The 15,337-nt window shown below is 40.4% G+C and overlaps 2 protein-coding genes across 2 annotated transcripts; both read left to right on the top strand.

Moving 5' to 3' along the window:
- Nucleotides 1-4,256: 4,256 nt before the first annotated feature.
- On the top strand, nt 4,257-7,169 carry RNASE12 (ribonuclease A family member 12 (inactive)). Its single transcript, XM_010600996.3, has 2 exons — nt 4,257-4,293; nt 6,581-7,169. Exons 1-2 carry the CDS (start codon nt 4,257-4,259, stop codon nt 7,054-7,056), a joined length of 513 nt encoding a protein of 170 aa, XP_010599298.3. The 3' UTR covers nt 7,057-7,169.
- Nucleotides 7,170-12,549: 5,380 nt separating this feature from the next.
- Nucleotides 12,550-13,422, top strand: RNASE11 (ribonuclease A family member 11 (inactive)). The gene has a single exon (XM_003421643.3). The coding sequence runs from the start codon at nt 12,550-12,552 to the stop codon at nt 13,171-13,173; it is 624 nt and encodes a 207-aa protein (XP_003421691.1). The 3' UTR covers nt 13,174-13,422.
- Nucleotides 13,423-15,337: the final 1,915 nt, after the last annotated feature.

The raw sequence follows: 15,337 nt of genomic DNA, 5'->3' as shown, positions 1-15,337 counted from the left end.
CATAGAATGCAACGAGAATGAAAACACTTCCTATCAAAACCTCTGGGACACAGCAAGAGCTGTGCTCAGAGGCCAATTTATATCGATAAATGCACACATACAAAAAGAAGAAAGAGCCAAAATCAGAGAACTGTCCCTACAACTTGAACAAATACAAGGTGAGTAACAAAAGAATCCATCAGGCACCAGAAGAAAACAAATAATAAAAATTAGAGCTGAACTAAATGAATTAGAGAATGGAAAAACAATTGAAAGAATTAACAAAGCCAAAAGCTGGTTCTTTGAAAAAATTAACAAAATCAATAAACCATTGGCCAGACTGACTAAAGAAATACAGGAAAGGAAACAAATAACCCAAATAAGAAACGAGAAGGGCCACATCACAACGGACCCAACTGAAATTAAAGGAATCATATCAGATTATTACAAAAAATTATACTCTAACAAATTTGCAAACCTAGAAGAAATAGATGAATTCCTGGAAAAACACTACCTACCTAAACTAACACAATCAGAAGTAGAACAACTAAATAGACCCATAACAAAAAAAGAGATTGAAACGGTAATCAAAAAACTCCCAACAAAAAAAGCCCTGGCCCGGATGGCTTTACTGCAGAGTTCTACCAAACTTTCAGAGAAGAGTTAACACCACTACTACTAAAGGTACTTCAAAGCATAGGAAATGACGGAATACTGCATAACTCATTCTATGAAGCCACCATATCCCTGATACCAAAACCAGGTAAAGACATCACAAAAAAAGAAAATTACAGGCGTATATCCTTCATGAACATAGATGCAAAAATCCTCAGCAAAATTCTAGCCAATAGAATTCAACAACATATCAAAAAAATAATCCACCACGACCAAGTGGGATTTATACCAGGTATGCAAGGCTGGTTTAATATTAGAAAAACCATTAATGTAATCCACCATATAAATAAAAAAAAAAGACAAAAACCACATGATCTTATCAACTGATGCAGAAAAGGCATTTGACAAAGTCCAACACCATTTTTATGATAAAAACTCTCAGCAAAATACGAATTGAAGGAAAATTCCTCAACATAATAATGGGCATCTATTAAAAAAAAAATTTTTTTTTTTTATACAAAGCCAACAGCCAGCATCACTTTAAATGGAGAGAGCCTGAAAACATTTCCCTTGAGAACTGGAACCAGACAAGGATGCCCTTTATCACCACTCTTATTCAACATTGTGCTAGAGGTCCTAGCCAGAGCAATTAGGCTAGACAAAGAAATAAAGGGCATCAGGATTGGCAAGGAGGAAGTAAAATTATCTCTATTTGCAGATGACATGATCTTATACACAGAAAACCCTAAGGAATCCTCCAGAAAACTACTGAAACTAATAGAAGAGTTTGGCAGAGTCTCAGGTTATAAGATAAACATACAAAAATTGCTTGGATTCCTCTACATCAACAAAAAGAACATCAAAGAGGAAATAACCAAATCAATACCGTTCACAGTAGCCCCCAAGAAGATAAAATACTTAGGAATAAATCTTACCAAAGATGTAAAAGACCTATACAAAGAAAACTACAAAGTACTACTCCAAGAAACTAAAAAGGACCTACTTAAGTGGAAAAACATACCTTGCTCATGGATAGGAAGACTTAACATACTAAAAATCTCTATTCTACCAAAAGCCATCTATACATACAATGCACTTCCAATCCAAATTCCAATGTCATTTTTTAAGGTGATAGAGAAACAAATCACCAACTTCATACGGAAGGGAAAGAAGCCTCGGATAAGCAAAGCATTACTGAAAAAGAAGAAGAAAGTGGGAGGCCTCACTCTACCTGATTTTAGAACATATTATACAGCCACAGTAGTCAAAAGAGCCTGGTACTGGTACAACAACAGGCACATAGACCAATGGAACAGAATTGAGAACCCAGGTATAAATCCATCCATATATGAGCAGCTGATATTTGACAAAGGCCCAGTGTCAGTTAATTGGAGAAAAGATATTCTTTTCAACAAATGGTGCTGGTATAAGTGGATATCCATTTGCAAAAAAATGAAACAAGACCCATACCTCACACCATGCACAAAAACTAACTCCAAGTGGATCAAAGACCTAAACATAAAGACTAAAACGATAAAGATCATGGAAGAAAAAATAGGGACAACCCTAGGAGCCCTAATACAAGGCATAAACAGAATACAAAACATTACCAAAAATGACGAAGAGAAACCAGATAACTGGGAGCTCCTAAAAATCAAACACCTATGCTCATCTAAAGACTTCACCAAAAGAGTAAAAAGACCACCTACAGATTAGGAAAGAAATTTCAGCTATGGCATCTCCGACCAGCGCCTGATCTCTAAAATCTATGGGATTTTGTTAAAACTCAACCACAGAAAGACAAACAACCCAATCAAGAAGTGGGCAAAGGATATGAACACGCACTTCACTAAAGAAGATATTCAGGCACCTAACAGATACATGAGAAAATGCTCTCGATCATTTAGCCATTAGAGAAATGCAAATTAAAACTACAATGAGCTTCCATCTCACTCCAACAAGGCTGGCATTAATCCAAAAAACACAAAATAATAAATGTTGGAGAGGCTGCGGAGAGACTGGAACTCTTATACACTGCTGGTGGGAATGTCAAATGGTACAACCACTTTGGAAATCTATCTGGCGTTTTCTTAAAAAGTTAGAAATAGAACTACCATACAACCCAGAAATCCCACTCCTCAGAATATACCCTAGAGAAATAAGAGCCTTCACACGAACAGATATATGCACACCCATGTTTATTGCAGCTCTGTTTACAATAGCAAAAAGCTGGAAGCAACCAAGGTGTCCATCAACAGATGAATGGTTAAATAAATTGTGGTATATTCACACAATGGAATACTACGCATCGATAAAGAACAGTGACGAATCTGTGAAACATTTCATGACATGGAGGAACCTGGAAGGCATTATGCTGAGCGAAATTAGTCAGAGGCAAAAGGACAAATATTGTATAAGACCACTATTATAAGATCTTGAGAAATAGTATAAACTGAGAAGAACACATACTTTTGTGGTTATGAGGAGGGGAGGGAGGGAGGGTGGGAGAGGGTTATTTACTGATTAGTTAATAGATAAGAACTACTTTAGGTGAAGGAAAGGACAATACTTAATATACGGAAGGTCAGCATAACTGGACTGGACCAAAAGCAAAGAAGTTTCCGGGATAAAATGAATGCTTCAAAAAAAAAAAAAAAAGTTTTTTTTTTTTTTTCAAAGGTCAGTGGAGTAAGGGCGGGGGTTTGGAGACTATGGCTTAAGGGGATTTCTAAGTCAATTAGCAAAATAATTCTATTATGAAAACATTCTGCATCCCACTTTGAAATGTGGCGTCTGGGGTCCTAAATGCAACAAGTGGCCATCTAAGATGCATCAATTGGTCTCAACCCACCTGGATCAAAGGGGAATGAAGAACACCAAAGTCACACAATAACTATGAGCCCAAGAGACCGAAAGGGCCACATGAACCAGAGACTTACATCATCCTGAGACCAGAAGAACTAGATGGTGCCCGGCCACAACCAATGACTGCCCTGACAGGGAGCACAACAGAGAACCCGTGAGGGAGCAGGAGATCAGTGGGATGCAGACCCCAAATTCTCATAAAAAGACCAGACTTAATGGTCTGACTGAGACTAGAGGAATCCCGGCGCTCATGGTCCCCAAACCTTCTGTTGGCCCAGGACAGGAACCATTCCCGAAGACAACTCATCAGACATGGAAGAGACTGGACAATGGGTAGGAGAGAGATGCTGATGAAGAGTGAGCTACTTGTATCAGGTGGACACTTGAGACTGTGTAGGCATCTCCTGTCTGGAGGGGAGATTGGAGGGTAGAGAGGGTTAGAAACTGGCAAAATTGTCACGAAAGGAGAGACTGGGAGGGCTGACTCATTAGGGGGAGAGCAAGTGGGAGTAAGGAGTAAGGTGTATATAAGCTTATATGTGACAGACTGACTTGATTTGTAAACGTTCACTTAAAGCTCAATAAAAATTATTATAAAAAAAAGATGGTGTGCAAATCAAAATTTTTTAAATGGAAAATTCATCAAAAATTAATTGTGTTCTTATATCTTTGTTACATTATGCAACTCATATCAAAAACAGGACCGCTTGAATCCTGAAAGAACACGCAGAACGAAAGCTTTTGCAAAGTAAATAGTAACTTCCTATTTGCCGGTTTAAGGGGCCCTGGTAGCGCGAATGATTAAGCGTTTGGCTGCTAACCAAAATGCTGACGGTACCGGCTCACCCATTGGCTCCATGGGAGAATGATTTGCTTCCATAAAGATTACAGCCAAGAAAACCCTATGGGACAGTTCTACTCTGTCACATGGGGTCGCTATGAGTCAGAATTGACTCGATGGCACCCAACAACAATAGTTGCTCATTTACATGGTCTGGAATTATGCTGTTGTTGTTGCTGTATAGAAAGGGACAAATTCTTTGAAGCCTTTCCAGGATTCTCTGTTCTTTCTAAACCATCTTACAACTGAGATGTCCTCTCGAACCCCCTCCACCAAATGAGTTTCTTCTCACCCATTAGAAAATACAAGTGTGTAGAGGAGACTATAGCTGACTGTTCAAAAGAGAAATTGTTTCGGGGCAAGAAATAGTAAAATTAAGTCTGTTTTTCCATTCCTATATCAACTGACCCAGAGATGATAGCAACGAATCCTATTGTTTCAATACCTTATCAATTTTCCATGCAGGTTTCCCAAGTATACCGTCAGTGAAGGAAAAAAAAAAAAAAAAAAACCAAACCCAGCGCAGTCAAGTCAATTCCGACTCACAGAGAACCTAGTAGAACTAGCCCCCATAGAGTTTCCAATGAGCACTTCGCGGATTCGCAACTGTAGCACTTAACCACTATGCCACCAGGGTTTTCTCTATCGTAGGTGAGTAGTTGCCAAATTTTACTGCATGTTAGAACCACCAGGTGAGCTTGTATACAAAGCCCAGGTCACACCCAATACCAAATGAAGCAGAATTTCTCATGGTAGAAGCCAGGTACAATGTCTAAAGGTAGAAGCCAGTAGTTTTAAAAGACCCCCCAGGTGATTCCAATGTTCAATTAATTGAGGAGGCAGCATGTGGGAACCAAACACTGCAGGAGCCCGGGGCTTTATCAAGATTAATGTTAACACCAGAGAGTTGTTTTTGCAGTGTCCTAGGCACCACATGGAAACCCTGGTAGTGTAGTGATTAGGAGCTACGGCTGCTAATCAAAAGGTTGGTGGTTCGAATCCACCACGTGCTCCTTGGAAATCCTATGGGGCAGTTCTACACTGCCCTGCAGGGTTGCTATGAGTCAGAATCAACTTGATGGCAACGGGTTTGGGTTTTTTTTTTTTTTTTTTGGTAGGCGTGACACGGGAATGAAACTTGCTGAAGCTGGCGTTTAAGTGTTAAGCCTTGAGAGGGTGGGGCTCTTGTTTCTTCACAGTGAGGAAGAGATAACTGCTACTTCACAGGCTTGTAGTAAGAACTGATGGAAAATTTAGAGAACAGACAACATTGTGGCTGGCACACAGTAGGATTTCAATGAATCTTTTAAAAAGTTCTTGTTTATTTAATGCAGACACATTCATGACTTACCTTACCCAATTCTCCCTCTGAAAGGTAACTTCCATTCCTCCCAGATGGCACCAAAGCACACCTCTTTACCGGTCCCTCCCTTTCTGCTTTTTCCGCTTTGGCCTTCCCCACACTCCACTGGCTCTGTACCAGTTATTGTTCGGGAACAGAGAGACACAAAGTACTTTCTCAGATCCATGATAACAAGGATATGTTACCTGTGAGAGCTACAGCAAAAAGGACAGGTAAGAAGAGTAGCTAGCAGAGAGCCAAAAAGGATTAACACAAGGAGAGATTAGGAAAGAATTGGAAAGAACAGATTCACAGACAGTACTAAAAGCGTGAGAAATTGAGTGGAATTAGGGTAGAGAAAATTATGGGAGAAAAAGTCATTCAGTAATAGGAATAAAGTGATCAGGCACAGCACAGAGGCAGATTAACCGGTAAGCAAGGTACGCCTTGGCTTGCTTGTGCTTATTTACTAATCTGAGTGCACAATTTCACATGGTGAAAAACAAGTGAAATTGTGCACTACAGATTAGTAAGTAAGCACAAGCAAGCCAGTGCGTACCTTGCTTATTAGGTAATCTGTCCCTGGGCACAGGTATTTTTGAGGACTTTCTGTATGTTCAGCCCTTGTTAAGCACTTTGAAGGATTTAGGTGAAATAGATGTGGTACCTACAACCAAGCAGCTTGGGGAGGCAAAACAAACACAATGGCAATAATTAGCAAACAGTTAAATACCAAACTCTGAGAGTTTAAATTGTCAGGAACAGTTTTCTGGAGGAGCTATACCTCTAGTTGGATCTTGCAGGGCCAGCACAATTTGTATTAGCAGAGAAAAGAGAAGAGAATATCTCAAGCATGGGAGGGGGACACAAAGTCAGAGATGGGACAGGAGGCATCTAACGACTACCCTCTATTACTTCTGTCTCCTCTCACTGTATAGGAGTTACAGCAAGAGATGCGAAGGGACTGATACCTCTGATAATACTAATGGTGATTATTTTCCTGCTGCTTCTCTTCTGGGAAAATGAGATGAACGTAGAATCAGGGATGCCAACCTTGGAGCAGTTGCATGTGGATTACCCTCAGAGTGATGTTCCTGTGAGATACTGCAACTACATGATCTTACAAAGAGTCATCAAGGAACCTGACAACACCTGCAAAAAGGAGCACGTCTTCATCCACGAGAGGCCTCAAAAAATCAACGCTATCTGCACTTCCGTCAAGAAGAAGGCTTGCAGTAACCATTCCAAACTTTTCTGCTTCCAGAGCAAGATAAAGTTCAAAATGACGGCCTGCGAGCTCATAGAAGGTTCCAGATACCCTGCCTGCAGGTACCACATTTCTCCCAAGGAGGGGTTCATTCTTGTCACTTGTGATGAAATGGGGGCAGTTAATTTCCAGGGATTTGTTGAATAACTTGAGGCCAGCACCTGAGTCTGAGATCATCTCTTCTCTCTCATTGGTCCTGGTGCTGGTTCTTCTTGAGGCGGACCTGAACTATGGACATGGATAATGCCTTGAGTGAAATGGGTACCCACTCGTCATTTATCCTTCCAGCATTGTTGAGCTGGAATCTTTTTATTCTGCTTCAATAAAAAAAAAAAAAAAAAAACCTTTACTGAATTAAACCACGAACTCTGCATGTGTTTTAATTTCTTGTGACTTGTCTTTGTTGGTTTTTGTCTTTGGATCATTTGGTGAGAGCCAAGAGTGAATCATAGGCAGGGATGGGATTCGGGTAAAGTGAGCGAGGTGCTTACTTCAGGTACAAAATTTAAGGGGACACCAAAAACAAGTAAGCTAGATAAATCATGTTTTAACTCAATATTTTTAAAAATCAAAATTAATGCAAAACTCCCCAATGAACAAAATATCTAACATTTAAATAGAGACCTGAACTGAAAGGGCTGGGATTAGAGTGAGGCGAAGGATGTGAGTCGTGCTAGTGTAGGGTCAGATCCTGTTATTTAATATTTTAATATTTGTTTATTAGGGATGTTTTCTTCTGCATTAATTTATAAAAATGGCTTTAGAATATTATTTATCTTTATTGCTGAGTTCTTCGGTGCCCCCTTAAATTTTGTCCTTCAAGTGATTGCCTCATTTACCTCATTCACAACTGAAGTCACCTCATAGTGTCTTGGAAACCCTGGTGGCATAGTGGTTAAGAGCTACAGCTGCCAACCAAAAGGTCGGCAATTCAAATCCACCAGGCGATCCTTGGAAACCCTATGGGCAGTTCTACTCTGTCCTACAGAGTTGCTATGAGTTGGAATCGACTTGACAGCAATGGGACTAATTGGATTGGATTTAGTGTCTTTTCTAAAGATGGTGTATATAACTCAAGCTGTATCTGTTCCTATTCAGGAGCTCCTACTGTGCCTTGAAAGAAAAGGGAGATCAGAAGAAACCTGGCTGGTCAGAAACTATTTCCCTTAAAGACTGTGGAGAGAAATAAACAAAGATTTCCCGCTGGTGGAGGGAGGTGTTGAGATTCTCAGAGCTCAGGGTATCTCCTCTTTGCATTTCCCAGAAGGAATAGAGAGGACTTTGGCCCACAGTAATAACTCTGTTCCCCTTTTAATTTTACATCTAAACTCTTTGCTTAGTTTCCTAAGCTCAGCTATGGGTATATTATCCTTACAGTCAGAAGGCGAAAGGAAGAGAAAGAAAGGCTCTTCAATCTTGTAATTTGATCAAGTCCTGTTCCTCTCTGAGCATTAGTTTCCTCATCTGGAAAATGAGGGGCTTGAGCTAGATACTCTTTGAGGTTTGTTCCTGGTCTATTTACTCCACAATTCTATTTCTTAGGTAGGGCAGTGACTGAGCTTGCTGGAGGGAAGGGTTAGTATTGGGGAGCAATAAGAAATAAGGCATAGTTGGAAAATAAGGGCCAGGTTATGGGGTCACTAGCTCTAAACTACACCGTTTCACTCCTGTATGAGACTGTTTCAGTGAGCTGTGTGGGCATGGGAGATTCACAAGCTTCAGAGAGCCCTCTCTGTCCTGATCTTCTCAGTTGAGAGACTTCAACTGTTCCATTGTTGATTTGGACTGAATCCGAGGCCAGATCAAAAAAAGAGATACACCTGTGCTTGTTGTTAGCTCTGTGTTTTGTAAGCATTGAGTTCTAACTGATAAGATGTATAGGGAGGGGTGACGATCAGGAGTAAAGGGCACTTGTAACCTTGTCAGTAGTCCAGGCTTTCCCATCTCATGGCTGCTGCTTCCATTTGGGGTGGCCCTTTTGTGCTGAGTTTCACTATCCGTTTCTCTGTGTGAAATCCCATTGTCACTGTTGTCTTTATGGGAGTTTGGGTTCCGCTAAGGGAGCAGACTTCTCAGCATCTGCTTAGAAGCTGAGCAGAAACAAGTGGTCCCTAGCTTGTGACTTGCTGGGCCTTGGTAGCCACATTTCCCAGGAAAAGTCCCTGCTTTTACTTTCTGAACTCTGATACCTTTCCCTATCCATCTCCCTAGGTTTCATTGTTCTTTCTTTCCTTCCCAGTACTTTCTCCTTTTCTCCCCAACCTCTCCCTTTTAATTAAAAACAAAATCTTGCAGATAGAAACATTCCCATTAAAGTTTAAGTAACTGAAACTGTGCAGTGGCATCTGTCCCCAGAGAATTTTTATTCAATAGGGGTAAAAGCCCAATTCAAATGAATTGTGACATTTTAGACATTTGACTACTTCTCACATACTTTGGACATGTTATCAGGAGGGCTCAGTCCCTGGAGAAGGACATCATGCTTGGTAAAGGGTCAGCGGAAAAGAGGAAGACCCTCAATGAGATGGATTGACACAGTGGTTACAACGGGCTCAAGCACAGCAATGATTGTGAGGAAGGCCCAGGACTGGACAGTGTTTCCTTCTATTGTACATAGGGTTGCTATGAGTCAGAACCAACTTGACAGCAAAAAACAGCAACAACAACAAACATCTGTACTTTGAAGAGATCGATCTGATTTTTTTTTTTTTTTTGGTATGGTTATCTAGTAGCTTGAAATCAAACCCATGCAGCTGTGAATTCTGCCTACTTGAAATGCAGCCTTCCAGAAGGCTAGGAGCCTCTGTATTGCCTGTCATTTCTTCACTTTTCTCTTCATTGTCTTTCTGGAAATGACAGGAAAGCTATTATCACCTCACTACTGATGTAGATAGTAGAGGATGTAGAAGTTTGGAAAACAATATAAATTCCCTACAAATCCCTTTTTTCTCCCTCCTTTAACATGCATCAAGACTGTGCTCAAGGAATCTGTCAAGGCACTTACATGAATACATCTACTTAATTCTTAATAATCCATCAATAATCTATCAACCCAGTTATTAACCTAACGAAACCCATTGCCATCAAGTCGGTTTTGACTCATGGCAACCCCACGTATTACAGAGTAGAACTGCTCTGTAGGGCTTTCTTGTCTGTAATCTTTACAGAAGCAGGTCACCAGCCCTTTCTTCTGCAGCACTGCTTGGTGGGTTCGAACTGCCAACCTGTAGGTTAGTAGTTGAGCACAAACCATTTGTACTTCCAGGCACCCAGACCCAATTATTAAGGCATATAAGGAACCCCTGGTGGCACAGTGGTTAAGTGCTACGGCTGCTAACCAATAGGTCAGCAGTTCGAATCTGCCAGGCGCTCTTTGGAAACTCTGTGGGGCAGTTCTACTCTGTCCTATAGGGTTGCTATGAGTCGGAATCGACTCGACAGCAGTGGGTTTGGTTTTGTTTTTTTATATACTGTTGGTGCTGGGTCTTCTCTCTAATGTACACATAGACCAGTTGTCATCAAGTTGATTCTGTCTCATGGTGACCCCATGTGTAGAACTCTGCTCCTTAGTGTTTTCAATGGCCAATTTTTTTTTGGAAGTAGAGTGCCAGGGTTAACCCTGGTGGCCTAACGCTTAAGGGCTACAGCTGCTAACCAAAAGGCTGGCAGTTCGAATCCACCAGGAGCTCCTTGGAAACTCTGGGGCAGTTCTACTCTGTCCTATAGGGTCGCCGTGTGTCAGAATTGACTCGACGGCAACGGGTTTTGTTTGTTCAGAGTGCCATGTCTTTCTTCCCAGGCACTTGTAGGTAGACTCGAACGACCAAACTTCTGGTTAACAGATGAGTGTTTAACTGTTTGCACCACCCAGGGACTCCAAAATGTCATATATAAGCCATTTTAAAATCAAATATAGTAGTTTTTAAAAAAGCACATGTGTGTTACTGTCAAATGAGTGGAATAAGAAGTGAATGATAAGAAGTTTAGAGGAACCTAAATGGGTTTGGTAGACTTAAGTGATTAAGAAAGTGTGTAAAAGAAAGAATAGGATTTTGAAAAATTTCGAGAGGCAGAAAAGAAGCAAAAGTGAGAGCACAGGATACATTCAGAGAGGAATGAGCTACACAGGTTTGACTACAGCAAGTTTGTGTAGCCAAGTAATGAAACATAAACATTGAAAGGCAGGTTAGGATCAGATCAAGTAGGGCCTTAGCTATGGGCTCAGGAAATTAGACTTCCTCCTGTAGGCAACGAGGAATATTTCAAGGTTTCTGAAATAGTGTTATTGCAAGTGGTGTTTTTAGAAAAGTAGCATATTGAAGGAATCAGAGGGGCGAGGAGTGATGATTAGGAGGTAAGTAAGGACGATAATGCAGCAAATATGTGTATAACGGAAGGATCCTTCCGGAGGGAGTAAAAAAAAAAAGAGAGAGAGAGAAATGGGATCTTTCTAGAGCAAGAGAAAGAATTATGCCTCTAAATAACCATTCTTTCTGGAATTCCCATAATGAATTTTCCAGCATTGACTTCAAGTAAAATATTTTCTGCAGTGGTCAAGCTGTGTCATGTTGTTAACAAACATTGGTGAGAAACTAGTGTGTGTACACTTCAGTGTTTGATGCTGTATGGAATAAAAAGGTACAGAAACTATGTTCCATGCCAAAGAAGTTTTCAGCCTTTATTGAGGGGGGTGGCGGGAGGGGACAAACATGTGTCAACTAACTAGAGAAGTGAAAAAGATCATGTAATTTGAAGTTTGACATAATCTGTGCTGCAGCACTTCAGAAAAATGAAAAAGAAAAATCATTGTTCGTTAAAGGAGATGGGGAAGAGTCACCAAAGAGGAAGCAGTCAAGCTCCTCAGGTCATTGGGATTCTGACTTGTCAAATGGACACTTTGTTCAGTTCTCTGAGAGTTCTTGGTTTCACATCGTCTCCTCCTTCTATCTCACATAATTCTATCCACTCTTTTCTTGCCCCTCCTTCCCTCGGTTAGACCCAATAACAGCAACTCCCAGGAAACAAATACAGTTTCGCTTCTAGCCCTCCGACAAACTGGAATTATTCTCTACAGGATCCACTTGCCAAAGGAACTGGTAAAGAAAGAAATCCCATGGCTGAGAATGGGTGGGGAAAGAAATGAGGGATGGGGAAATGACATTGTGTTTTTCCAAGTGGCTATCATGTGCAAGTACAGTGTGAGACTGTGGGAGATGTAGTAATAACGAAGAATGTGTTGGGCGAGATTATTTTGCTCCACCATGGTGAGATTATAGACTCCACCAATGAGATTGTAGATAAGGAAAAAGGGAAGAGAAATAACTACTTGGCATTTTAAACATATTATCTCATACATTTCTCACCACATTTGCTTTTTTTTTTTTTTCCCCAGATGGGGAAACAAGGTTAAACAAGGTAGAATAAATTATTTGTAAGTGGAGGAGCAGGGATTTGAACCTGGGTCTTCGGACTCCACAACTGATTGACTTTTTCCTATACGATACTTCCATTCATGCACATGAACTTACATGTCGGGGTCAATCTTGGAAAAATTGACATAGAATTATTTCCTTAATTTGCTCCTTGTTTTTATCTTTCCCCTTTTATCTTCACTGCAGAAGAGATTACACTGTATCTGAGATGGAGACTTTTTCTCTGTTATTGCTGGACCTGGGCCTGGTTCTTGCAGGAACCTCAGGAAGCACAATGGAGACAATTAAAGAAGAGTTTTCAGAGGAAGATATAGAATATGACATAGCAAAAGCTTGCCAAGAAAAACAGACCATTGAGGTATTCATGAACTCGACCCTGTTAGATAAGAATACCAGCCTCAGCATGTCCAAGGATGTCATGTCTTCCTCATTATTGACATTCAGAAGGTTACATTATAACTTTCCCAAGGAAAACAGTCTGGGTAATGGCAAACAGTATTGTAATGCTATGGTGGTCTGGAGAATTGTGTCAGAAGCTAATGGGTCATGCAAATTGAGAAATAACTTCACCCATGGCTCCACAGAAATGATCCATGGAATCCACAAGGTCCCCAGTTGTGACTATGAACCAAATTTTGATATGGTTCAAGGCAATATGGTGGAACCAAAGTGCTATAAAAGCCCAGAACTGGAGACCACTATGTGCCAGCTCACTACAGGAAAACAACTCTCCAGATGCCAATACCACAGTGTTACCTCATTAAAGAAAATGTTGATAGTGCTGACAGGCCATTCTCTAATGAGCTGGTTAGTTAGTGTCTCTAAATTGTAAATCCCACAGGGCTGTGAGACTAGGGTCTTTCTAAACAAAGGAATATTCATTTTTCTTTCTTTCTATTATTCCCATCTACCCTCTTTTTTACCCTCTAGCACCGTAGTAGACTCTTGATTATCTATTCTAATTGGAGTAAAAAATCCAAAACCGTGGATAATTCTATTCAAATTGGTAGCTGCTCCTGAAGTTTAGATTTTCATTCACTTTCTCTTTCTCATTGACACACACACATATACACACTTTTTCTGAACCAAACCATCCCAGCTTAGCCATAAAGCCAGAAGCTGAGTATACCCAACTAGGCAGAATTAAGGGAAGAAGACAAAAAGGCAAAGCAGATAACTGAAAGTTAGTTGAACTGCCACTGAAACTATTCATAGAAATAGTTGATGAATGTGGAAGGCATTATTATCACAGTGTTTCTCTAAAAAACAATGTTCATTGATGCCTGCACACAGACGTCAGTACCTACCATACCACCATGGGCCTATCTGTCCTCCAGAAGATGCCAGAGGAAAAAAATTCTTTGGTTTAGCTGTTACTCTTAGTCACTATCAGTAACGCCAGTCCTATGCAATCTCCATTCCTCCACCCTCACCTCTATCTCACAGGTTGCCATAAAGGAAAAAATTAAAATCTTAATGCCCTTGTTTTTGAAGCATAGCCTCGATACCCTGGGGGCTGTGGGAAAGGAATGACAAGCCACAGAGAAACAGAAGAGGTAGAAAGATGAAAACAGGAAATCAATCAAGCCCAAGCGTTAGGTAGTATTAGTCCTCAATTTGGTTTGTTTCCTGACATTACAGTAAAATTTTTTTCACTACTAGTTGTTTATTTATAAGTCTTTCTAGGAATTAAACGATGCATTTTGTTGGGTAAATCTGCTGCAAAAGATCTCTTTAAAGTGTTAAAAAGCAAAGATATCACTTTAAAGACTGAGGTGTGCCTGACCCCCAAGCCACAGTGTTTTCAGTCACCTCATATGCATGTGAAAGCTGGACAACAAATAAGGAAGAGTGAAGAAGAATTGATGCCTTCAAACTACGGTACTGGTGAAGAATATTGTATATACCATGGACTGCAAAAGAACAAACAAATCTGTCTTGGAAGAGGTACAGCCAGAGCTCATTAGAAGCGAGGATGGCAAGACTTTGTCTCACATACTTTGGACATGTTATTAAGAGGGACCAGTCCCTGGAAAAGGACATCATCCTTAGTAGAGTGGAGGGTAAGCGAAAAAGAGGAAGATTCTCAATGAGATGTATTAACATCGTAAGCTGCAGTAACAGGCTCAAGCACAACAGCAATTGTGAAGATGGCACAGGACTGGGCAGTGTTTCTTCCTGTTGTACGTAGGGTCACCTATGAGTTCGAACTGACTCGATGGCACCTAACAACAGCAACAGCATGGTTCAACACTACACAGGATATAGGCAGTTATCTTGTTTGTTCATTTGCTCCTTTATGCTCCTGTTTCCTCATCTTGCATACTTCCTTCATTCTAAAAGTGACTTTAAAAAAAATCCTTTTTATGTAAATAAATATTACATCATTGTAACATTTTTTCTTGTTGTATATCATTCTTTATATGTCAGTATTTCCTGATATTTTTCATATTCGGTGTGGAACTCTTATTATACTGATACTGCAAAACTCAAGCAACAAACATGCAGCATTTTTTTTTTAAAACCTTTTAGCTGAGGTTTCCTTCTCTTCTTAGTGTGGCAGCTGCTTAACCAACAATCCCTAAGGTGTTGGCCAAATAGTACTCAATTTGTACATGAAAACCAGAGGAAAGAATAATACAGGGAAATGCCTGGGAACCAATAGTCTGTTCTCTGCGGGAGGAGAAGCCATGGCCCAGGAGGGGTGGTGTGTTCACTGGGTTCCAGTCCAGGATTGGTTCCATGTAGTAAGGCTGATGCGACAATTCACTCATCGAAAGCGGAATGGAGTGGGCTGCATCCATAGTAGAGCAATTCAAGAGGTCTCCTCTTGGTTCCAACTTATCTCAAATTTGAGTTCCAACTTGATTCTAATTCAAGTAACTTCTTTCTTACAATAGGAGTTGCAACTCTGGCTAATGGGCATGTCAATGCCTGAGACAAGATTCATATGAGCTCTGGGAGAATTTTTTTGGATTACATAAGAAAAAGTAAAC

This window comes from Loxodonta africana, chromosome 10 (assembly GCF_030014295.1).
Source record: "Loxodonta africana isolate mLoxAfr1 chromosome 10, mLoxAfr1.hap2, whole genome shotgun sequence".
NCBI lineage: Eukaryota > Metazoa > Chordata > Mammalia > Proboscidea > Elephantidae > Loxodonta > Loxodonta africana.
This window is presented reverse-complemented; position numbering and strand designations above follow the sequence as displayed.

Bases quoted from the DNA above. Each gene is read 5' to 3' on its own strand.
- RNASE12 (XM_010600996.3), top strand. From the start codon at position 4,257: ATGATTAAGCGTTTGGCTGCTAACCAAAATGCTGACG. The intron at 4,294-6,580 runs GTACCGGCTCAC...CTCACTGTATAG, and splicing joins TGCTAACCAAAATGCTGACG to GAGTTACAGCAAGAGATGCG.
- RNASE11 (XM_003421643.3), top strand. From the start codon at position 12,550: ATGGAGACTTTTTCTCTGTTATTGCTGGACCTGGGCCTGGTTCTTGCA.